Raw genomic sequence first — 25,429 nt, forward strand, 5'->3', positions numbered from 1 at the left:
TGTCGTGCCCTCCCCTGAGGGCGGGGAGAGACGCGCGGGGGAGGCGGAGCCAGCAAGTGTAGAAGACGCCCAGCTCCGTCCCCTTTTCTGTGGAGTCTGAGTGAGCCCTCGCAGGTTTTGCCTCCCCACTCTAGAACCGGGTAAGTGGTTTTTAAAAAAAGTTCCCTGTAGTTGTTCAGGCAGCGGATCTCCCCGCCGCTGGTCCACAAAGGAGTGCGTTTGATTGGGGTCGCGCTCTTGTCCCGCGTTCTGTCCTGGAGAATGTGAAAAAGGAGCTCGTGGCCGAAGACCTTTCCCTCTAGGGGTTACTTATTCCTCATCCGTAAATCACGCAGGGACTTTCACTTGCTGGCCGCGAGCTCCCAGCCCTGGTCTCCAGTGAGATCTGCGTTTCGGCTGCACCGGGCAGGCCGCCGCGGGCTCCGCGGGCTCCGCTCCCGCCGCCGGGCCCGGGCTTGGGCGTTCCTGCTGCAGCCGGTGTCGGCCGCGGGCCCTGCGCACAGCCCCGCGGGGGGAACAGGCTTCTCCTCTGCGGTTGCCGCGACTGCGGGGGCTCTGGAGCTCCACCCGCCCGGTCTTAAGTCGCCTCTGCCATCAGAGGTGCTGTCTTCCTTTGGGAGAGAAATGCCTAGTTTCTTTGACACCCCCACCCACCCACTCCGGTGACCCCCACCTAGAATAATTTTCAAAGGAAAAGAAAATTATAAAACACCGCGTAAACACATCGTTAAATGCTCACTTAGTTCCCAGATGAGGCTTATCACAGTGACCAGAGAATGCGTTCATGATTGAACTATTTAAAGGCTCACGTTTGGACTGGTAGTGGAAAAGTTGTGCGATTCCCACTGAAGCCACTGGCACGCTCCATGTAAGTCTGGTCAGCATTAGCAAATCCCACTGAGCCCTTCCCGAGCACGGAAGAGCTGCCGGCCTAGTTCCATCCAATCTTTACATCCAAGAACCTGGAGGGGTTTAGAATTATCTGTTCCACTCCTCCTCCACCACCCCCTCTTATCAGAAGTGGGCACTGAGATCCAGACCAGGGAAGTAACCTGACAAGGTCACCCAGCCAAGAAGAGACTTTTCTTAGGCTACTTTTAATTGTTTGGTTTTTTTACATTTCTGGCTTAAGGCTAAAAAAAAAAGGCTTACGTGAGTCATTCTTGATCGACAGCGGCACATTTCGTAATGATGATTCTCTTTACAAGTTCTTATTTTTTTTATGTCTTGCTAGAAATTCTTACTTAATTTTACTTATGCCCTTCTCTCATAAGTGCCCTTGCTCTGCCTTTGTGACTTGATTTCTTCATTCTATATTAAAATATAGTTCTAACATTTTCCCTGTCCCTTCAGTTTTTATTTAAACCAAACGGATTGAAACAGAGCATAGAGAAGATCACTGTTTGAGGAGGAATTTTAGAATTCTGTATTTCCTAGATTTCCAAAGTATTCTTGGCAACTTTTTATAGGTCAAAAGTACAACCAAAAATTAAACCAGGTCCTCTAATTTAAAGCTTATACTTGATAAATAGAAAAATCTATTTAAAAACACTAGCAAGGTGGCAGGCCTGCTGACACGCAAATGATTTAGACTGAATAATAGAGCATATTGCATGCTGGGCATGCTGTGAAGCACTCACACCCCCCACTGTTGCAGTTAATCTTCACAAGGATCCTATGCTAGGGAGTACTGGCCCCATTTTACAGATAAGGAAATTATTAGTTTTCCTAATAGAATCTTGTCCTCTGTGTCACTACTGGATCCTCCTAACTGACAGACATTTGGAAAATTTCACACTCTGAGCAGATGCCTTAATCATAAAATATGTAATCCTACCTGCAAGTTAGTTGAATTTCAGATTTCTAGCTGAGCCTGTCTCACTCATCGTCATAAAGTATATTTTTAAGAAGTTAAAGGATCTTCTATGCCAACATTTCAAAGGGTAAGATGAAAAGGATTGTACAGTAAGGGTACATCACCAATCAACATTTAAGGTAGAGGACTTGGATTCTAGCTCTGCTTCTGTGTGACCCTGGTGAGTCTCTTACCCTCTTGGGATGTTTTCTCATCCATAACATGGATGGTGATTTTATTTCCATTTCTGCATACAATTAAATGGTTGCTTTTCTACCTCTTGTGAAAAATAATTATACTAATGGACATAAAAGGTGTGCTTTTTAGAAGAAATCAGGTATTAGGGGTTTAAGAATTATAATTACAATTTGTGTGTTATTTTATTCTTTTTCTTATTCCTTTTGACATATCACCTTATGTGTTATGTATTGTGAAGCAGTTGATGATCCTATGGGTAGTTGAGGGGGTTTTCAAAGGCAGTTTGTACAGATTGAAGCCTGATCGATCATAGTGGCAAAGGCTCAGTGGGAAATAAGATGGACAGAAGCAAAGTAGAAGACAGCGCTGTCAAGGTTATGCCTGGTCTCCTTACACGCTCGGTAGGATAAGATGGTAGTACTAGGCAAGGCAGCAGGGTCGTCTAAATCCGGTATTAAGGATGAGAATCCTCCTTCCTTTGTTCTTTTCTCCCAACTTAGCAGATATCAAAATGTAGGGGGGAAATGTATGTGTTAGATAATTTTGCCAGATCCTATTTCGGGATAATTTTGCTTTTATTACTGCTACAGTTCTTTGAGGATAATGATGTCTGTTGGTGAAAAGGTAGATGCAAGTGCTTGAAAGAAATAAATAGGTAGGAAGAAGGTAGAAAGTGGAAAAGGAGCTGCAGATCTTATGTGGTGTGTGTAGCTGTGTGAAAGAATGAGAGCACAGAGTGAACTGGAGCTAAGAGGGGGGCTGGGGCATTTTCTTTTTGCCCTTTGTGTTCTATGGGGTTAGCACAGGGCCTCGCTTACAGTTAATGTTCGAAGTATACATGTCGAATGAATAACAACCAGTATTTTGATATTAATGTTTTGTTTAAATGATTCTCCAGACTGAGTCCTTTGAGGCCAAGGTCTTGTTTTTATAATCTGAGTCCTGTAAATATTGTTATGTAAAATCAAAAGTGATTATGGAATTATAGAATCAAGAGTATTTTAATGAATAAGAAATTGAAAAGGAGAAAAGAGATGGGAAAGGAATCATATCTACTATACATAGGAGTGAACACTTGCCAGGTTCAATGCTTGATGCTTGCTGTCTCTAGCACAGTAACCCTGAGTGGGAGCCCAGTTTTCAGATGAAGAAGCTCAACAAAGTTGACTGCCTTGCCCACGGCCATTTGGCTAGTAAATGATGGAGCCGGAATTCATACTGAAAGTTGTCAGATTCCATAACCGTACTCTTTCCATAACACCGTGCTGGCAACAAAAAGGGAAAAGAAAGCTGTGTTCTTATTTCCAGAATGAAAAACTCTGAGCTGGGCAACCTTGGTGGTGGTGGTGGTGGTGTCGTTTCTCTTTTACTGTCTTTATATTTTCACTTTCTTGTCTAAGAAATACCCAGCTTGAGTGAAGAGCTAGATCAAAATTCAGCAGTGAGACTGTTGGCAGGTAGGGGGTGAGCTGCCTTTTCCCAGTCCTCACACCACACAGGTGTCACCCTCAGGGACTGCCCAGCTCCTCTGCAGTGACCTTAGGTTTATGTCTTCTGCCTGCTTCTGCCCCCGTGTATTTGAGGTCTGCCCTTCAGGACATGTCATTGCTCAACAACCTTCTAGCAATGGACAATTTACTTTCTCCTCTGTGCTAGGTACTACATGGCATCACTTAAAATAAAGGGTTTAAAATAATACAACTTTGGATTAATTGTATCAAGAACTTTCTACTAATAATACTATCAAAATGCTTTCAATTACCCCCTATAGTTGGAGGGACATTTTATAGTTAGCATGTGTTCTCTTCTGAGTAGCCCTGTGTTGAGCTTCAATATAGTAAAAGTGTGAATTCTTTCATCTCAAGTCCCTAGTTTCTACAACTTTTTGATCTTTCACCTACTCATTGTTGATGAATATAATTATTCCAGACATTAGCAAGGATGTTCTGGGTGGTGGCAGAGTCTAACTATTTGACGTGGTTAATTTCAAGAAATTGTGATAACCCGCAAGCAAAATTATGGAGATACAGTCAAAACCCTTTCATTACATCGCTATAGGTATGGAAGATTTCCATAATTAGCTATTTTTATATTCAAATGTTCTTTAGACCTTTTCTAAGAGTTTAACTCTGAGTTTTCATTTCAATGATAGCAGTGGTACAAAAAAAAATAACAGTGGTAGGACAGAAAGGTTAACTGTAAATGACCCTTGTAATTTATAAAAGATTACATACAAAGCATTGTTTTTAGTTTTTAATGTTTTCCTCCTTTGTTAAAATGAGTGAGCTTCATAAAGCTAAGTGTTTCACCATTGATAAATCTCAAAAACTTAATGTTGAGAAGAAAAAGCAAGTTGCAGAATTAAGTACAGTATGATCCAATCTAAATAAAGTTTGAGAACATGCAACACAATGGCACATATTGTTGAATGAAGTAGTGATATGACATCATGCCTGGGAATCATGAGCGCTGAGTTTATGGTAATAATTACCTCTTAAAAGGGTGGGCCAGAAATGGGATTGGAGATGGGTACAGAAGGCTTCAGTTATATCTATAATGTTCTAGGTTTTTAAAATGTTAAGATTTATTAAAGCAGGGTGGCAGGTAAATGTGTTCATTATATTCTTTATGTTTCTCTCTATATTTGAAATATTTCATAATCTAACAGAAGGTCTATTTCTCTAATGTTAATAAAACTTAACAAATTTCTAAGATGTGGCAGCACAAACTTGCACAAAAAGAAACCTAAGATACTGTGTCATGCTATGTCTAGCCAGATGTTTTTGTTTGCATGTTTGATTCCCTTGTGGAAGGCACTGAATCCCTACAGGAAGTAATATCAAGTATTTTGCTTTGTAGCTGAAGAATTTGTAAGATGAAAGGCCCTTAAACATGAAATGAGATCTGTGTAAGCTCATGATTTAAATTGTTGTTTGAAAAATTGTTTGATCTGCCTCCTCCAGGGGAAAAAACATAGTGATATAGCCTAGATACCATATGACAGTACATTATTTTTTTTTCTTTGTGTCTAGATCACCATGGCGACTGGACAGAAGTTGATGAGAGCGATTCGAGTTTTTGAATTTGGTGGACCAGAAGTGCTGAAACTCCAGTCGGATATTGCAGTACCAATTCCAAAAGACCATCAGGTGGAAATAATTACATAAAAACAGGCAATAATTACACTGAGTGTGAGTCTCCAGCACATGAGGTTAATGTTCAAAAGAAGCAGACTCACAATAATTCGTAGAGACACTGAATTAGAACAAAGTTTATAGTGATGATATATGTGAGCTCTGACAAAGAGAGCATAGTTATAACAGTGAGGTAGATCTATAAAAAGGAAAAATATCTTGCTATAAGAACATTTTTGAGGTTGAGGATCACCTGTGCAGGGCAATAATTGAATTTTTCTGCACGGAGTCATAAGTAGTTTTGAACAAGTTATTCTATTACAAACTTTCATGATTTCTATTTTGTGCACAGTAGGAAAATGGTTTTCTTCTGCATACATGCCCTTCTATATGTGATTTAAGAGAATTTAAATGAAGAGTTTAATCATTTCCGGTGACTTTAATGATATACTTTCTCATTAAAAATTATGTATTTTTATTACCGCACCTTCCATGACTCCCAAGTCTCATTTCCTTAATGAACCTTGAGCCTCTTGAGAGTTTTTACAATTTGGCCATAACCTAACTTTAGAGATTCATTTCTTACTGCTCCTTTTCAATAGACTGTGCTGTAAAAAGCAGCACTATCTGGTTTCCCCAAGAGGCCCTTTTATTCCTTCTCATACTATTCCTTCTACCTGAGATATCCTTTTCTCCCATTCTTTTAGGGTCTAGCTCAAATACCACTTTCTTTGTAAGGCCTTCTCTTAACTCCCACAGCAAAAGTAATCATTATATATTAAGTAAGGTAAAATTAGCTTCTGTGGTAGATGTAACCTCAAAATCTCAGTGGTTCAACAATAGAAAATTATTTCTCATTCACTAAATTCCAGAATTCTAAAACATTGGTGGGTAATTCTCAAAGAGTGATTTACGGACCTAGCCTTCCATCATGTGGCTCTGCACCTTCAACACCTCTGTCTTCTGGGGTCACTTCTTTAAAAGGGTGGAGGCACAGTGTGGATTGCCTAGAACATCTTTATGGGCCCTGACAGTGACTCTGATCACTTTTGTTCACATTCTATTGGCTAAAACTCAATCATAAGGTACCAAGAAATAATATTCTTCCTATGTACCCAGGAGGAGGAGGAATTAGATTTGATGAGCACATAGAGGTTTGTGCCACACATCCTCTCAAGTACTTCCACTACTATTGTCCCAAAATGTTTTTAATATAGCATATAATAAGCCTTTCTGTCTTATCTTTTTTATGTATATGTTGGTTTGCAAAACTGTAATGTGAGTCAATTGAAGGTGAGGTTTTCCCCCTCCATTTTTATAATTCCCATAATCAGTGGAGTCCTAGCATAATGCTGAATGAATGCCTAAATGTTCCGTGTGAACAAAAGTACATTGTCATTGCAGGTTCTGATCAAAGTCCACGCATGTGGTGTAAACCCAGTGGAAACATATATTCGTTCTGGTACTTACAGCAGAAAACCACTCTTACCCTATACTCCTGGTTCAGATGTGGCTGGTGTAATAGAAGCCGTTGGAGATAATGTATCCACTTTCAAGGTATTACATTTTCAATTATTTCCATTTTGGCTTAATATTTTTTCTCAAAACATTTTAACATGGCTTTAAAATGTGTTGTTATTTAAGTCTTTAAAAGGCCCTATCACAGATTAAGGAGTGCACTTGCTGTGATGAGCACTGGGTGTTGTTATGGAAGTGTTGAATCACTAGATTGTATACCTGAAACTAATATTACACTGCCTGTTAATAAATTGGAATTTAAATAAAAACTTCAAAAAAATGAAAGGCCCCATTATACAATTTCTGCCACTTGGGGGACTCCTCTATTCAAAAAAGAGATTGCCTTTTATCTGGAGGTCTTCCTTGTTTCCATTGTTGGAGACAAGTGCTGGGTAAATTCTGTATCTTCACATCCTCACAGAATTCAACTGTGATCCTTTTGATGTAGCAGAAATATGTAAGGGCAGAAAATAGGCAAGGAAATTATACTGTTTCCTAACTCTCAGTAATACACAAGCCAACATAATGTCTAATTCTTTTTATAAATTTGGTTTCATAAGATAAAGGGAAGGCCAATTCTTTTGAATAATAAGTAAAAGATGAAAAAAATGCCAGGTCAACTATACATTTTTAGAGCTTTGCCTCAGATCAAGGTGACTGAGTCAATAAAAATGTTACGATCAGGGCTTTTGTTATTTATATGCCAAAAGGAATCTAAAACATGGATAGTGTATTCATGTTCTAGCATCTTTCCTCATAATTCCTTGACCTGCTCCACTTTGGCAGCACATTTACCAAAATCGGACTGAGACAGAGAAGGTTAACATGGCCTCTGCGCAGGAAGACTGTCCGATTCCTACAGCGTTGCTCTCCTCAGCCTGTGGCTGTCTGGCTTCTGCCCTCATAGCTCCACTGAAACATTCTTGCTAATGTCACTAATGGCCTCTCGATTGCTGGAGTTAATGGGCCCTTTTATGTCATTATCTCTCTTGACTTCTTGGTGACATTTGACACTCTTCAGCCGCTTTTTCTTAAAAAAAATTTTTTTTTTTCTTCGGCTTCTATGACATCATTTTCTCTCGTCTCGGCCCCACTTCCTCCTAGGCATTGTTTTTCAAGCTGCTTTTTCTCGGGATGCTCCTCCAATTTCAGTGTTGCCCAGTGTTCTCAGTCTTCTTTACACTCTGGAATTCTGTGCCTTCATCATGACCCCACGGTTTCCAGGATCACACGTGACATCTTTACTTAGAACTTTCCACCAAGCTGTGGACCTGTGCTGTCCACTAAGGTGCATACCCCACACTCTTCCTTCCCTGTCTTCGCTCGTGTTGGTTCTTCTGCTTGGCAGAATGAAACTGAAACTTACAAACAGAGGTGCGGGGGCTTTTACCCTCCAGCTTTAGTTCCTTTTCATTTTATCTCTGAAACTATTACCTTCCATATATAAGACTACTTACTCATTGGGCACAAATGCTAGCAGTTCCTCAGCATTTATTCCTGCCACTGTTCCTTTGTTTACTTTGTTCTCTTCACTCATAATGACTCTTGTCAGTTCTAGTTTCCAAAATCTTGTCCAATTCCTCAAGACCTACCTTAAATATTGGCTTCTCAGTGAAGCTATTTTTGATTCCTTCAACTTAGAAATAATTCCTTTCTTTTCCTGGTTACTTATCTTTGATGGTTCATCATGTTTTCTTGCATTGTAGTTACTCCTGTCCTTTCCTTTTCTCTCTTCCCAGGGTTTAGGATGCTTTAGATGGGGGAAGTTGTTTTGTTATTAATATCCATCACAGAACTCAAAGTCCTGCTTTCCATAATGAATTCTTAGAATGTGTTTGAATTATATTGCAATCTGTGCAACACCTTTTTAAGCTATTAAAGCAGGATTAATCTTAACACAGTCATAGCTGCCCATTTGCAAGTGGCACTGTTAAGCAGTGATGAGTCTGACCGCTGGGTGGATGCCTTTTGAATCTTTTTTGTTTCTGTCCCACCACATAGTGCTATTACTTTTTTAGATCTTTTTGGGGGGGGGCAATTTAAGTATCCTGAAAGTTATTGCCTTAATATTTTGCTTATTCCAAGGAATATTTACATTTTTTTCAAGAAAGAAGAGTTCGGGCAGGTGTCTGTAGTAGACAGTCTGATTTCCCTAGCATGCAGGTCACATTGGGCAGGCGCTAAGTCTTGCATCGTGCCTTACCTCACCCTCAGTTATGCCTCTGCTTTTCAATAGCAAGGACCCAGCAGAGTTTACTGAGAGTTTACTGTGTTTCTGATGCTGTAACAAGTGAAGAAGCCTGTCCCAGCTCATCTTGCTGTCAGGATCCAGGCATAGTTTCCGGCTCTTGGTGTTGTATTAACTGTCATTTACTAACTGCTTAATCTGAGCAAATTATTGAACTTCTTTGTCCCTCAACTTCCTCATTTGTATAGTGGAATTAATCTAAAGTGGTGATAAGAAAAGTGCTTACCTCATAGGTTCTTGAGAAGATCAAATTAGACAATACTCATTAGACTCCTAATACAGTGTCTTGCACAGTAAGCTCTCTCGATAAAGGCAATAAAGGTTAGTTGTTTTCTCATTATACCATTCTGGAGGTTCTCTTTCCCTTTTTTTTTTTTTTCCTATTTTCCTTAAGTTTTCTTCTTCTTGGTTTCTATTAATAAAACCTTTAAAAATGTTTAATATGCTGAAGATAGTTTTATGAGACCGTAAGATGTAGAAAACAATATATAAATACTTGTTGTTATAAAAGTTGCATTATAAAGGATTATACCCATTTGACATTTTTAATCCCTGGTGCATTTATCAATTTATTGCTTTCCCTAGAAAGGTGACAGAGTTTTCACTACCAGCACCATCTCTGGGGGCTACGCCGAGTTTGCTCTCGCAGCAGATGACAGTGTTTACACACTGCCAGAAAAACTGGACTTTGAGCAAGGAGCTGCCATCGGTATTCCCTATTTTACTGCTTATCGAGCTCTGCTCCACAGGTAATGACACACACGGCCAGTCATACAGCCGGTATCGCCTGCCTTCCTATCATGCATCCATATCTCTCCTATCCGGTTACTATTTAGTTACCATTAAGCATTTATGGAGTGGAAGCTGTGCTAATTTGGGAGATTATTCTAATCACTGGGGATACAAAGAAGAGCAAAATGCTGTCTTTGTCTTTAAGATGCTGACAGTCTGGTAAGAGACACAGACATAAGGGTTATAATATTGATGTATAATGTGGAAAGTACAGTGGTGTAGATGTGCATAGGGATTTATGGGATCATAAGGGATGTAACAGTGGTGATGAGATAGGGCTTCCTGCCAAGATGTAAGGCTTGGATTATTTTAAAGTCATGGTTCAAAAAATCTTGTTATCCAGCCCTAGAAACTAATTGCTGCAATTTAAAAATACCATGTAGGGCCCTACCCTAGACCCACTGGTCAGTTTCCATGGCTGGGATCTGACAATGTGTGTGTGTGTGTGTGTGTATATATATATATATATATATGATTTTTTTTAAAGATTTGATTTTTAAGTAATCTCTATAGCCAACATGGGGCTTGAACTCACAACCCCAAGATCAAGAGTCACATGCTCCACCAACTGAGCCAGCCAGGCGCCCCTCTGAAAATATGTACTTTAATCAGGGAGTTATCTTGGGGAAGGATAGCTGGGAGGCGAGAGGAAACTCTAGACAATGGGAATAGCCTGGTGTTGTGGGGGAGAATCATGATATTTAAGGAGAGCTGTAGCAATTTGGTTTTGTTGGATGGAAGGTTTGAAGGCAAAGAATGGCATGGAATTAGGTTGGAATATAGTAATCTTTTAATAAATATTAGCTGTCACATGAAATAGGTAGGTTTCAGATTGTAAAAAGCAAGATGATAGAGCTCGCACACTGTTCCGTAAGGGATTGGGGGTCATGAAATATTTTATTCGGGAGAGTGATACTGTTATATGAGTGTTTTATTAAGATCGCCTATCAGTATGTGAAGGATGGATTTGATGACAGGAGTGGGTGGGTCTTATACGAGTATCCTTTAGGCAAAATACCTAAGGACCAGAGCAAGAGCCATGGTAGAAAAGGTGGAAGGGAAAGGACAACTATTAGAGGGTAAAATCAGGTGTGTTTGGTGACTGTTTGCATGTAGAGAATGAGAGAGAAGATGAACTTAACGGATACTTCTAGCTCTTGAGGTTGGTAAATGTTTAACTCTGACGAAGAAAAGAAGGAAAAAGTTTCAAAGGGAAGCTTGGTCCAGTTTTGGAGTTGAAACCAAGACAGGCATCATGTTGGAAAAGACCAGCAACCTGTTGTGTGAAAGAATCTGAAGCCTGAAGGGTAAAGATGTCAACATGGGGTTATCATCCTGTGGGTGGGAGTTGACAAGATGAAAGTGACTGAAAACCTTCAGGGAATGAAGAACAGTGGAGTGAGAATAGAAAGAGAAAATCAGCATGGAGGAGTATAGTCAGAGGTAGGGGGCAGAGTCCTAAGAGACCAAAGGGAGCGTTTGCCAAGGCCAAGGGTGTCTAGAGGTCATGGTGTCTGTTAAACACCTAAGTTCATGGTCCTTGAAGACAGAAAGACTTGGGTTACAGGACTGTCTTCTCCTACTACCAGCCATATGACCATGGTCCAGTTACTTCCCTGTCTCGGCTGTAGTTTAGTGGTTTGAAAACTGTGAATACTAATAGCTCCTCCTTCCTAGAGGTGTGGTGAGAATTCAGTGAAGTCATACCTTGTGAAGCTCAGTGCAGACCTTGGCACAGAGTAAGTACTCTGTTGGTGTTGGTGGTGTTAGGGGCAGTGGTTGATGTTGCTACTGAGAAGGGAAGCTAGCTGTCAAATGCAGCAGTGAGATGTGTTTGGAAAAAAAAAAAAAAAGAACAGTTAGGATTAGCAATTAGGAGGTGACTGGTGACTTGAGTCCAGATCACTTTCCCAGTAGAGCGGCGGGACAGAAGCTTGATTGAGTGGGCTGAGGAAGGAGGTGGAATTGGGTTCCTCGAATGGAGCTAGGGAGGAGGAAGTAGAAGAGTACTCGGGAGTTTGTGGGGACAACAGGTTGGATGGGAGCTGAATATGTTTATAGCTGAGGAAAGATCTAGCAGCGGGAGCGACGGAAGGTTTGGAAGAGAGGGTGGAGCGGCAGATGGCAATATGGAAGGAGGTAGGACGTGTGGCAAGACTGGCCTCAGATATTAAAGGGTATCTCATCTGCTAAACCCAGAATAGGTAAAGATGGTATAACTATGGAAAAGTTTGTGGGTAGGGAGGTAGAGTGTTGAAGGAACTCATATGAGATTGCCTCACTTTTCATAATTAAATGGGAGGCAAAGTGATCTTTTGAGAATCAGAACAGAAGTGGCACCAAAATGCATGGTCACGTGATTTTTTTTTTTTTTAAATAGTACTTCGTCATTTGGGTAGATTATCAAGGAAGCTGGATTTTAACATTAACCCAGGGCTGGAGTGTTAGTGACAGAATGGAGTAGCATGAAGGAAATGAGAGCACAGGAGAGGAAGAGAGAGGAGTCGGGGTAAGCTGCTGCGGGGTCCAGGCTGGCTAGTGCAGGAAATGGAGCCAGGAGCAACAGGTGGGCAGGAATTGAGCAATCCAGAGACGGCAATCTCTGGGAAGTTGAAGAAAAGATTTTGAGAGAATATGGGTTTACAGAATTAGGATTGGAGATTACTGTCATAACACTGGTTATTAGGGTCTGATACTTCTCTAGTAGAGACTTTGGGGGTGGTTACCAGGTTCCGCCTTGGGAGAGAGTGGCTAAAGGGGAGAATTCAGGAATTGTGATTCAAGGTTTTCTTCCCAGAGAATGTTGAAATCTTTTAGCTTAGGGCTGGCTTTGGCGTGGAAGAGAAAGCCAGGTACTAATGTGCCAGGTACTAATCTTCAGTGACTGGGAGGAAGTCTGGAACAATAGCATGGAAGGCCAGGCCAAGGCTCGAGCCCCTGCCACGAGCCCCCAGGGGAGCTAACTGTATTAGTCAGGGTTGTCCAGAGGAACAGAACAACAGAATGTGTACGTACATATGTACGTATTACATACATACATATATACGAGAGAGAGAGAGAGAGATTGATTTGTGGAGGCTTGGTGAGCTTAAAGTCTGATAGGGTAAACTGGCAGGCTGGAGACCCAGGAAAGAGTTGCAGTTTGAGTTCAAAGGCAGTCTACTGGCAGAATTACTTCTTGTTCCAGAAGTCAGTTTTTGTTCTTTTAAGGCCTTCAGCTGATTGGATGAGGCCCTCCACAGAGACATCCAGAATAATGTTTAACCAAATTCTGGCCCCATGGCCCAGCCAAGCTGACACATAAAATTAACCATCACAATGACTGTGTAAGGGTAGAAGGATCATAGCAGGGGGACCCGCGACAGGGTTAGCTTGCTTTTTCACCACCCGCCCCAGGCCCAGTGGTTTAGGAGAATGTGCTCTTAGTGTTTGAGGGGTTGTTTGAAAGATTCTTAAAAGAACCATTACTGGGAAAAGTATTTCATATCCCATAGGATGACATCAGTAATCCTATTCCCTTACATTCATATTTTACTTTTTAAAATGTCAGAGTGTTTGGTGATAGTTAATCATTTAGACTCTCCATTTAACTCACTGCCCTCAGTCCCCTCATCTCTAAACAAGAGTATTGGAAGAGGTTTCATTTACTGCTCGTAATTGCCATTTGTCAGCTGTTGGCACGCAGCCTTGAGCATGACTCTGGGTCATTGTGTTCTTACTCCCAGATTGAACATAACGGTCTGTACAGTGTGGCCACCCCTATTGTTCTAGGAAGTAAGAGATCCTCCCTGAGAGTCCGATCCGGATCACAGAACAGCTGCTGGATTGGGACATTAGCATTGTCCACCTGGAATAATAAAGCATCTCCTGTCTGTCTTGCTGCATGTGCCTTATTTTCCGTATAATGGAAAAGTAGTCAGATGAACCAGAAGTAGAATATGTCATTTTACCGGAGGATCTAGACATTTTTTGGTGTGACATGGAAACCTTTGTGACAGGATTGATCATATTTCTTAGTCTCGTACCGCTGCTGATTCAGCATTGCTCTCTGAAATGTGGGCTTAGAGGCTGCACGACCTGATGTTCAAAGGCATGGAGAAGGAAAAATGTTTTCATAAATCATCTAACTTCTGCGTTTTCTTGGGCATTCCCCTGGGTCACAGAACCGAGACTGGGCTATCATAAGCCTGTTTTGAGACACTTTCTGTAGGAATGAATGAGAAACTCCAGTTCCTCTAGGTTCAGCTGTTTCACTTCACGTGCCTCCAAAGACTGTAGCCTCCCAGAAGGAAGGTAGCACCCTGATGTGCTACCAGCATCCAGCACCGTGCCTGGCACGTAATAGGTTCCCATTAAATGTTTGTTGAACGAACAAATGAATTTCATGTTTTCTTTCGTCTATGGCCCTGAAGAACCCTCATTTGATCCTGTGAAGCTTGGAGAATATTTTGGGCTGTAGGGCAGGATGAGTTTCCTGTTTGGGGACGTGTTAGCTGAACTGAGGGTAGAATTTCCTTAAGAAGAATGACACACCTGAGCTTCATTACCTTCGACTTGAGGTGATGAACCCTTGTCCTGTTTTGCAGTGCCCGTGTGAAAGCTGGAGAAAGTGTGCTGGTTCATGGGGCTAGCGGAGGAGTAAGTATTTATTTTTAAGTTTATGTTTAAAGGAGCTTATGTGTGTGGGTTTCACATTATATTTCTTTTCAGTCATTTTTAAAAGCCAAGTTAATAAATATGGTCAATATTTGTAGTCAGTACATATATTCCTTTTTGTAGTATAGCTTCTTTAAATGCTGTCTTCTGAAGGTGATTCCTTGTCATTAGTTTAGCATTTCTTGGTTAATACATTCAGCAGATCACCCCATTAAAAATGTCTGGGTTAGTTTTTCCACCTGTGTCAGGTGCAGACCAAAATGAACTGGCTTTGTTTTTGCCTTCAAGTAGCATATGTTGTAAGAGTATTTATTTGGAATTTTAAACAGTTTTTTAAAGTTAATATTAATTCCATATTCCCTTAGCTAAGGAAACTAAGGCTCCTTAAAGCTTTACCTGTGTTGCCCCAGACAGCACTGGAAAGCGACTCTGTGAATTCTCAGACCCTTCTATCTCCCTCCCACTGCTTGCCTGCTGCGCTTTAAGGACATTCACGGAATGCACGGTGTATGGCTGTGTCCTTAACACCACAACCCGTGGCTTAAATGCTAATGGGGGGGGAGGGGACTGAGAACTTTAAAATAAGCCCTTCAGTGAAATAACCCAACACAGGGCTGTCAGAAGCTTCTTCAAGAAACCGGCTGTCAATCTGCCTCTGAGGAGCTTAGAGGAAAAGTTAGAGCTCTGAGGTTGGAATTTAACAAGAAATCCACATGACCTCTATCCTGCATATAGAGGCTTTAGAAATTTTGGAGATGAGATTTCGCGTTTTTTTAAAATAGAGGGCCTGGGGCTAGATGGCTCACCTTGAGGAAGCTGGTTAACCCTTTCAGAGCACTGTGTATTCCACAGAGTAGTTGAAAGGAGTAGCCTGTCAAATGGCACATTGTTCTGGAATAATGAGTGGCATCCTAAAAATGTGAATTTACCTCTAAAGGTGGCCAGGGACTACAGAGCGTTCAGCCCATTGTGTTTCTGTTACTTCAAATAGATGAAGCACAAGGTTCCACACTTAGCCTCCTGTCTACCTCAAATAGATCAATTCTGAAGGATTTCACAGATCAGAGTATTTACTAAAAAGACTAAGATTGTCTTTTTGGGGCTTGAGAAAATATGACAGATATGCTTTGTCAAAAATTCCCATTGCTTAGCTTCACCAAAGAGGCTATTTTTGGATTAAATTAAATTTAACCCAAAATAACTAAAGGATCTGTCAAACTTGCATTTATTTAAATTGCTTTGGCTTTCTGAGAGCTAACCTGGTGCACTGTATAAAAGGGAGAGGTTTCAGTAGGAAGGGCAGAGAAGAATTTAAAGAAAATCTCTTTTTATTCCCTTTACCCGCTTGTAAAAAGCCCAGTCACTTCACCATGATTTTTTTAATTTTTTTTTTTTTTTTTAAGGCAAAATCCACACTGTTCTCTGAGCTGGCTGAGTTTGTTAAATCCTTGGCTGGCAGGGATAGGCTGGTGGCCTGGTGTGAGAAAGCTTCTGATCCTCCCCGCCCTACCAAAGGGAAATAGTGCTGGGTTTTGTCTTGCTTCTCTTTGTACTTTCTGTCCTCATTTAATTCAAATTCCTCTGGGATTATGTTGTGTATTTAAAATGGTGTGGAATTTGTGAACACAGCTGTTATCCAGATACGTTGGTGGGGAGTGCCCTATTTTAGTGTCAGCAAAGTAAATAGAAGAACAATAACTGACACATAATGGTTGTATAATCTATTGAAGTACTGTTCCTGGTATAATTGTTGACAAGAATGGCATAAACAGTACCTTCAGAATAGCTATTAAATGCCTCTTTAGAGCAGAAGGAGATATATTTACATTAAACCTTTAGTTTAGATGTAGTTTTATTAAAGGCCTGTTTTGTTTTTTTTTAAAGTAGCAAAAATCAGTAGTGCTAACTCCATAGTATTTCGTGGAATTGAATGTCTCTCTGACTCAGGAGACTGTGAGTCCTGGGCATTTGTTTGTTTGTTTTGGTTAAATCAAACAGGCCCCTGCCAAAACCCAACTGAGTTCAGGCTCATCACTCCCATATGCCATACAGTCTTTAAAGTCTATTTCAAACCTGGGAGTCTGTGATTCTGTTACAATTTTAATCAGTTTCTATCATCATTTTTCATTTTAATTCTTTTCAGTCCATAATGATTTTACCTCCCTCGAAATCATTGGTTATCATTGAGGGGTGGGTTGGCATCATCCCTCCTCCCCCTTGAACATTTGGGGCAGTGTCTGGGGACATTATTGGTTATCACTGGGTGGAGGGGTTCTGGTGTCTAGTAGATAAATACCAGACATGCTGCTAAACATCCTTCAAAGCACAGGATAGCCCCCTGCAACGTAGAATTGTCCAGCCCCAAATGTCAGTAGTGCTAAGTTTGAGAAGCCCTGCTCTAAATGTATGTGACACTTACCTGTACCATTCATGTGGCATGTAACCAAACATAGATTTCCTAGTATTGCAATTCAAAAAACTGTTTTTAGCTATATTCCTTATATGCTTTTATTTCTCCTTTATCCTAAGTACATTTATTTAGTGATCTAGTGATTTCATGCAATCCGTGGCTTTATTTTCTTACTTTTTTTTAAAGGTTTTATTTATTTGACAGAGAGAGATAGTGAGAGCAGGAACACAAGCAGGGGGAGTGGGAGAGGGAGAAGCAGGCTTCCTGCCGAGCAGGGAGCCCAATGCGGGGCTCGATTCCAGGACCCTGGGATCATGACCTGAGCCGAAGGCAGACATTTAATGACCCTCTTTCAGTCCTTTGAATGCCCTAAGCTCATTCCCATGTCACCAGGTGAGCCACAACCATTCTGCCAACAGCATTCTCCACCAGGCTTTCCAGATACTCACACAGCTCATCCCTCACTTCACTCAGGTCTTTCTTGGTGACCTCACTAGTCCCTCTCCCTATCTCCAATAGGCTGGGTTTTTTTTTTCATAGCACTTTTTCTTTTCTGAATGTACTTTATTCATTTATTTGTGTATTTATTATTTTCCCCCTTTCTCAGAGTATAAGTTTCTTACATGAAGTACCATGCCTAGCACATAGTAAACACTCAGTAAATGGTCATCATATGGATGAATGGATTAATTTGCTCATATACCTATCTCTTCCACTTAAATGGTGTCACATTTGTCATTTAGCATTTCATATGTACTGTTAAAGTATGAAGTCAGTGAGCAGGTTTTGAATATCTTTAAACCCCATACCTTCTGCACAAAGTAGATGCTAATAGTAAGCATTTTGATACCGTGGTTAAAAGCTCAAGCTCTACAGACTGAATTGGTGCAGCTCTGTGATTTGGCCATGTTCCTATCTCTGTGACCTGGGCATATTACTTATATTTTATAAGCCTCAGTTTTCTCATCTATGGAATATGGACAATAATAGTATCTACCTCCTAGGCTTATTGTGAGGCTAAAATAAAGCAATGGATAGAAAGTCTTTTGAGTGGTACCTGACACATTATAAATGCTCAATATAAGTTAGCTATTGTTGTTCTTATTTCTTCATTTAGACTCAAAATTCCTTAAGGATAGGGTAGGACCTAGAAGAACCTTGTTTATTACATATATTTAATAAATATTTGCAGGGATGCAAAGAATCTAAAACTAGGCATTTATATTTTGTTTTTCAGGTTGGACTAGCAGCATGCCAAATTGCCAGAGCTTATGGCTTAAAGGTTTTGGGCACAGCTGGTACTGAGGAAGGACAAAACATTGTTTTGCAAAATGGAGCCCATGAAGTGTTCAATCACAGAGAACTTAATTATATTGATAAAATTAAGGTAAAATTACTCTACAATTTTATAAAAGTAGATTTTATTTCTTGGGAGACTTTGTTTTTTTGTAAGTTCTTTTTTCTTATCAACCACTCTCTTAAAGTTGTTTGCTTCTTTTTTATGCCTATGTGTTTTACAGTTTTAATAAATTAAAAAGCAGAGATGTCTAATTTTCAAACCTTTACTCTCGTCTGTCTTGTTTATGTTTATCAAATAAAACCTAGCCTTTCCAGAGTCTTATAGCTATAAAAATTGGTACTCTTTAATGTAGTCACATTTTAAGTAAAGTCATAGCTCTGTATTTAGAGCCCTGAGTTGTTTTGTTTTTTTTTTAACATTTATTTATTTTTTGTTTTTTGGGGATTTTTTAATCATTTAAATTCAATTAACATATAGTGTGTTATTGGTTTCAGAGGTACAGGTCTGTGATTCATCAGTCTTATATAATACCCAGTGCTCATTACATCATATGCCCTCTTTAATGTTCATCACCCAGTTACCCCATCCCTCTACCCCTCTCCCCTCCAGCAACCCTCAGTTTGTTTCCTATGATTAAGAGTTTCTTATGGTTTGTCTCCCTCTCTAGTTCTGTCTTGTTTTAGTTTTTCCTCTCTTCCCTATGCTCCTCTGCCTTGTTTCTTAAATTCCACATATGAGTGAGATCATATGATAATTGTCTTTCTCTGTCTGACTTACTTTGCTTAGCATAATACCCTCTAGTTCTATCCACATCGTTGCAAATGGCAAGATTTCATTTTTGATTGCTGAGTAATATTCCATTATATATATATATATATAATATATGTATCACATCTTCTTTATCCATTCATCTATTGATGGATTTATTTTTATTTTAGAGATAGAGCTAGTATGGTGAGGGGAGTGGGAGGTATAGAGGGAGAGGGGCAGAGAAACTCAAGCACACTCTGCTGAGTATGGAGCCCGATGTGGACCTCGATCTCATGACCCTGAGATCATGACCTGAGCTCAAACCAAGAGTCAGACACTTAAATGACTGCACCATCCAGGTGTCCTCCTTTTACTTTTTTTGATATTTGTAGATATTGTGAAATGATCACCACAGTAAATCTCACTAACATCCATCACCATACATAGTCACAAAATTTTTTTCTTCTGGTAAGAACTTTTAAGATCTACTCTTAGCAACTTTTAAATCTGTGATACAGTATTAACAGCTGTGTTCGCCATGCTGTACTTTACATCCCCGTGACTTATTTTTTTTTTTTTATAACTGGAAGTTTGTACCTTTTGACCGCCTTCACCCATTTCACCCACTTCCAGCCCTCTGCCTCTGGCAACCACGAGGTTTTCCTAATATAATTTATGTTGGTGTGACTTTTTAGTGAAAAGTGAGGTATCTACAGATTACAAACTGGATCTGTCTAGCCTAGGGAAAAGAGTTTGTTTTTAATTGGATGCCGTGGAGGAATAATCATTACCTCATCCAGAGCAGTGAAGGTTTTGGTTAGTTGTTGCATATATTCCATTGTTAGAGCAGAATTCAAGCAGATTCTGAAGTTCTCTGTTTGTACTATAGTAGCAATTTACTAAGTACTGATTACTTTGCTAAACCTCAAATTACTTGCTTATGTTGAGAAAGACTTAGAATTTTCCAGGTACTGATTACTGTGTAACCTCAGTCATTAACAAATTGAGGAGAATATGAGTGAGAGTTTATTTATTAGCACTAAATCATACTGCCAAAAAACTGAGTAAAGTTACTCCTTTGTATATGTCTAGGAAACCTAAAATTAATTGAATATTTACTCCTGCTCCCATCATCCAACAGTATTTACAAAGATGAAAAATGGCCAGTTAATTTAAGAATATGTTTTTGTTTTGCAGAAATCTGACTTTAAGACCCTGAGGTCTTGTGGCTTCTTTCTCTTCTACTAGCTCCTTCTGCTTAAGTCTCTCTTATTCTCCAAATCATTCCCCTAACCTTTTATCAAACCCTCCATCCCCTCTACCACTGCACTTCTTGAAAAAGCAGTGAATACTTACTCCTTTTACTTCCTTACCTCCCAGCACCTTCCACTGCATTTTGCTTGTCAGAGGTCACCGGTGAGCTCCTACTTACCCCTCTGCTGCTTTTGGCTTAGCCTTCGTACTGTGTGATTTTTTGGCAGCAGCTGACCCTGATCACATCTCCTGGCAGCTGGTTCTCTTCTTACTTCCCTGAGTTCATTTTCAGTCCCCTTCCTCCCGTATTACTTAAGTGTTGCTGTTCCTTAGCCTTTCCCCTTGGTCTCATATCTTCCTGGTGCTAGACCTTCCCCCGATCAGTCTCATCTACACCTATGGCTTCAGTTTGTGCCCACATCCTGCTGATTTCCAGCACTGTCTCTGGCCTGCGTTCCCTTCCTTCGTGCCGTCAGCCTGCTGGACGTGACCACTCATCTGCTCACCCGAGACAGACCCACATTTCATTTTTCATTCCTATCTTTTAATCACTGTTCTCCTTCCTGCCCGTCAAGTCTGCCACCTCCCTCTGTCAGTTTCGATTCTGACATGCCTTTCAAATATGTCTCCCTTTGTTCTCGTCTCTGCTGTGACTTAGTTTAGTCCTCATCTTCTCCAGCTTTGTCTGTTATTTATAACTGACCTAATATCCCCTTCTGTCTTCACATTTTCTAGACTTATTTGGTTCTCCTTTAAAAAAAAAAAAATCTCCAGAAATAACTAAAATGGAAGCTCCATGAGAGTAGGAATTTTTGTCTTTCTTGGTCCCTGCTGCACCTTCAGATCTAAAACAGGGTCTGGCACAGAAATTAGCACCTGCCTCCCAAAAGTCTAGCTCCTTTAACATGGCATTTAATACGTGTTCCCAGTCCATACTGATATAGTTGACAGTCGCCTCTCTACCTCTTCCCTGCCGCCCGCCTTCCCAAACACGTGCCTCAGCTCCTCTGGGCTACTTTCTAATCCCGACTCGGACTCTCAGTCCATAGCTGTTCTGTTTTCTCTTTCTCCCACCTCAGGTGCAGCTTCTGCTGGCTCCTCTTCCTTCCATTTTGCTTAAAGAGCTCCTGCTCACTCCTCAGGGCCCAGGTCCTCCTCTCTGTTGAACTTTCTCTGATCACTACAGGTGATCATAGTTATAGCTTTGTTTTTCTCTATAACCTATAGTTTATTTCCACTAACGCAGCACTTAGCCCATCCCGTCACAGCTATGATTGCGGTAGGTTTCCATCTTTCTCCCTAGCTTTGTTTTGAGTTCTCTGTGTCCATCTTTGAATTCCCAGTACTTAACAATGCCTGACACAGGTATTCATTTTTTTTGTTAAATAAAATCAGTATAAGGTATATATGTATAACTTATTTAAGAGAAGAGCCAGTTTTGGATATTGCAAACCAACATCTCTGAAAACCCAAAAGAAAAGTAGTATGCCAAGCTGATTGTAAACCACTTGGGACAAAATTGAACGCACACAAAAAAAAATTCGGCAACACCAAACAGCCAATGATTTTCTTCTTTTGCTTTTTGTTTTTTAACAAAAGTGGAAGTCTTTTTGGGATTTGGGATTTGTTTACTTCTCTGTGAAAATACATTTTGAAGACAGAAAATTTTCAACTGAGGAAAAAGTATTTTATAGTCAAGTTGAGTCGAAGCACTTGAAATTTACTTAGTATAAATCTTTATTACTTTAAATGTTGTGACTGGTACCTTGGAATTACATCAATACTATATAATTAGATCATTTAAAATTTGTATTATTAGTCTTAAAAATGTAGCATTTTATGTCTTTTGAAACACATTTCTATAATATATGGGACTGTGATAACTGTTTTACAGTTGTTTTTTTTTTCCACTTGTTATCTTACTCTGCATTTTTTTATTACATAGAAATCTGTTGGTGAAAAGGGAATTGATGTGATCATTGAAATGTTAGCTAATGTAAATCTTAGTAATGATTTGAATCTTCTGTCATATGGAGGACGAGTAATAGTAAGTATTTTGGTTTCTTCTTACCACTTTGAAGCTTTACCATAACTTAATACTATTTTGCAGTAATCTTTAACTATAGAAAAGTTGTTTTTCATACTAGGTTGTTGGCAGCAGAGGTCCTATTGAAATAAACCCACGGGACACCATGGCAAAGGAATCTAGTATAATTGGAGTTGCTCTCTATTCATCAACTAAGGTAGGAAAATAAGTGACTCTGATTTTGATAACTTAAAACATTGATACAGTTTGCCTAGTCAGGCAGACTGAAAATTCCAGTAGATGTTAAACTTTGTTATCTGACTGGATGGGTATGTTGAGGATTAGTCACTACAAGATAACTAGGGGGGCAATGTAATTTATTTTCCAAGGCAAGACACTTTTGAGAGAGAAGGGAGATACTATTAGTAGTTGCTTCAGGACAATAGGCTTTTTGTAAACTGACACTGCCTCAAATTGGACTTAAGGTTACTATATAGAAAACTACTTTTTCTCTAGTTCTGGACAAGTGACAAAAGCCACATATTTGTAAGGAACTGTTTATGTTCCGACTCTTATAATCTGAAAATTTTTCTGAAAATTAAGTCACGAGTAATACAAAAAGACCTTTTTCTTTCACTTAGGAGGAATTTAGGCAGTTTGCAGCCGCCCTTCAAGCCGGAATGGAAATTGGTTGGTTGAGACCTGTAATAGGTTCTCAGTATTCACTGGAGAAGGTGGCCCAGGCTCACGAAAATATCATCCATAGCAGTGGGGCTCGTGGGAAAATGATTCTTCTCTTAGAATGATTAATTCTTTCATGTATTTCCTATGCAATTAGAAGTTTCCTGTCCCAGTTTTACTTACACTACCTTTGCTCTATTCAGCATTCATTTGATTCAGTGAGTTTCTTATATTAAAAAACAAGATTTGCCTTTAGAGATCTGAGCATTGGAGTAGAATTTATTTTATAGCTCACAATATTCTTTATGCCTCCCACCTGCCTCTAATCAAGGAGTCATCATAGTAGGAAATAAAATGTCAGTAGTCATTTGGCATTGGGTGCGTTACAGAAATTCCTGGTGCTTGATCATTAATTCCATACCTTTGACTAAAAGAAGCTAATTCAAAATAAGACTGTGTGATTTCCAAACCTACTTGTCCTTGTAAAGGTTCTTTAATACCTGATTAGCTCAGAACTGTATTGGACTCTGAAGATTTTCTGGACTAAATAAGATCCCTTTTCTAAGCTAATCTCATCTGGATCTACAAGTCTCTTGCAAGGGCAAGATAAACAATGTCCAGAGAAATGTGTTTTTTAACAAATAGTTTTCCACTATTTCCCCAATATTAGAACATCCACTGTATTGATGGTTGATTACTCATTATCCACATATTCTTTTTTTTTTAATTGTATATTTAGTGCCACCTTTTTTTAAATTGTATTTTATTATGTTAATCACCATACATTACATCATTAGTTTTTGCTGTAGTGTTCCATGATTCATTGTTTGTGTATAACACCCAGTGCTCCATGCAGAACATGCCCTCTTTAATACCCATCACCAGGCTAACCCATCCCCTCTAGAACCCTCAGTTTGTTTCTCAGAGTCCATAGTCTCTCCTGGTTCGTCTCCCCCTCCGATTTCTCCCCCTTCATTATCCATATATTCTGTGAAGAGAGCAGCCTTATTTTTGGCATAATGTGATAGGTAGGTACCTAGTCTCCTGAGAGATACTTCCTGATGATTTGATTTTCCAAAATAGATTTAGAATTATCTGAGTGATGGGAGTTCTATGTTTTTATTTAAATTACTAAACAAATTTGATACATTAAGAGTGATCTGCTTTTGTCTTCATTACATGATAACCTGCAGTAAATTCTGTAGAAAAATAAAACCTGTGTTTATCTATTTGGTCTTTATATAGTATTTGCCTTACATCTCTTTTATGTAGTTCCTAATGGTTAATTTCTAACAGTGTTCTGTGCTGGAAGTCCTTATCGAAACTAAATAAAGGGATGATTACTTAGAAATCTTGCCATCAATGTCATGCACAAGGAAATGAAGTTTGATTATTTTTGTTCTTGTTTTCCTTCCTACGAGCCTAGCCTCCTGTGTACGTACAAACACGCACCGACACACACACGTGTTTATAAAGAGATGGGGGCTGATAAGCCAAATCAATAGGGTGGGCCAGCAGGGTTTCTACATTGCAGAATTCTTTCTCTGAGAAACCTCAGTTTTCAATATGAAGGCTTTCAACCCATTGGGTGAGGCCCACCTTCATTATTGAGGATAATCTACCTGAAGTCACCCGGTGACTCTTCGTAAACACATAAACAAAATGTGATATTATGTTGACATATAAAACCAGTCATCCCAAGAAGGTGACATAGGGACACAGATGAGAAGCACTTAGTATAGCTTGGGATTTCCAATTACACATTTAATATTTTTGATGCATTTGTTAGCTGCTTCCATCCAGAGTAGCTTTGGCCATGGAAGTTCAAAATAACATACATGCTTCTGAAGAGGGAAAAAAAAAAGGGGGGGTAACATTTTATAATGTCCTTAGCTTAGCTTTACTGAGGCAAGAAATTCTATGTGTGCCAAGGGGTTCCACAATTCACAGTGTAAAGAGCATTTTCCTGTGCAAGATAACGCTCAAGAATAGCAAAACCTGTCGGGTCTCTTTGACCTGGCTCTCTCTGCTTCCTCAACTACATCTCACAGGAAAACACCTCAGCTCAAACCTTAATTCTTTTTCCAACACTACCATTAGCATAGTGATTTTTTAAAAAATACATCTTGAAAATTGTCATAGGATAATTTTACTAATCCGTAGGGCCTTAGGAATAGCTCATATTTTGGGAACTTCCTACATCCAATAAAAGAGCCCAGAAATGTTATATCATAAAAAGGAATCTAGATTCACTTTGGTCTAGAGTCAGACTGCTAGGGGTTGATGGGGGGACAGCCTTAAGAGTGAGTCTAAATCCCAAACCCACCGCGTGATACAAATGCTTGTCAAATGTGTTAAACATGCCAGAGGTTGGCAATCCCTGGTTACCCTTTCCCAGCTTCATGCAAAAATACCCTCAAAGATTGTAACAGTACTACAAACTAAAGATGAAACCCTGTGCCAAAATCCACTGGGAATTTATATTAACTCCAGTGCCCATCATTTGATTCATGGATCCAGATTAACTGGAGAGAAGTTAAGAAAAAGCCCCAACTCAAGTCACTAACTCAGGACGCAGGAGCTACACCACCTTGAAAATCAAATCCT

The 25,429-nt window shown here is 39.7% G+C and overlaps 1 protein-coding gene across 2 annotated transcripts; it reads left to right on the forward strand.

The window, feature by feature from the left end:
• The first annotated feature begins 1 nt into the window (after window position 1).
• Window positions 2-24,202, forward strand: CRYZ (crystallin zeta). 2 transcript variants are annotated; one of them, XM_025871851.2, is made up of 9 exons: window positions 5-140; window positions 5,086-5,202; window positions 6,592-6,744; window positions 9,539-9,702; window positions 14,332-14,383; window positions 18,049-18,198; window positions 22,061-22,162; window positions 22,263-22,358; window positions 22,783-24,202. In XM_025871851.2, exons 2-9 carry the CDS (start codon window positions 5,092-5,094, stop codon window positions 22,945-22,947), a joined length of 993 nt encoding a protein of 330 aa, XP_025727636.1. In that variant the 5' UTR covers window positions 5-140; window positions 5,086-5,091; the 3' UTR covers window positions 22,948-24,202. The 2 variants fall into 2 exon arrangements, with proteins under 2 accessions (XP_073752619.1, XP_025727636.1); XM_073896518.1 differs by lacking the exon at window positions 6,592-6,744 and having other exon boundaries at window positions 2-140.
• The last annotated feature ends 1,227 nt before the right edge of the window (window positions 24,203-25,429 follow it).

Source organism: Callorhinus ursinus, unplaced genomic scaffold (assembly GCF_003265705.2).
Source record: "Callorhinus ursinus isolate GAN/ISIS: 27379988/994484 unplaced genomic scaffold, GSC_fseal_2.0 scaffold9, whole genome shotgun sequence".
Classification (NCBI taxonomy): domain Eukaryota; kingdom Metazoa; phylum Chordata; class Mammalia; order Carnivora; family Otariidae; genus Callorhinus; species Callorhinus ursinus.

Excerpts from the sequence above, each read along its gene's own strand:
- CRYZ (XM_025871851.2), top strand. The coding sequence starts at position 5,092 with ATGGCGACTGGACAGAAGTTGATGAGAGCGATTCGAGTTTTTGAATTT. Across the intron at positions 6,745-9,538 it reads ATAATGTATCCACTTTCAAG|AAAGGTGACAGAGTTTTCAC; the intron begins GTATTACATTTT and ends TGCTTTCCCTAG. Across the intron at positions 22,359-22,782 it reads CTCTCTATTCATCAACTAAG|GAGGAATTTAGGCAGTTTGC; the intron begins GTAGGAAAATAA and ends TCTTTCACTTAG.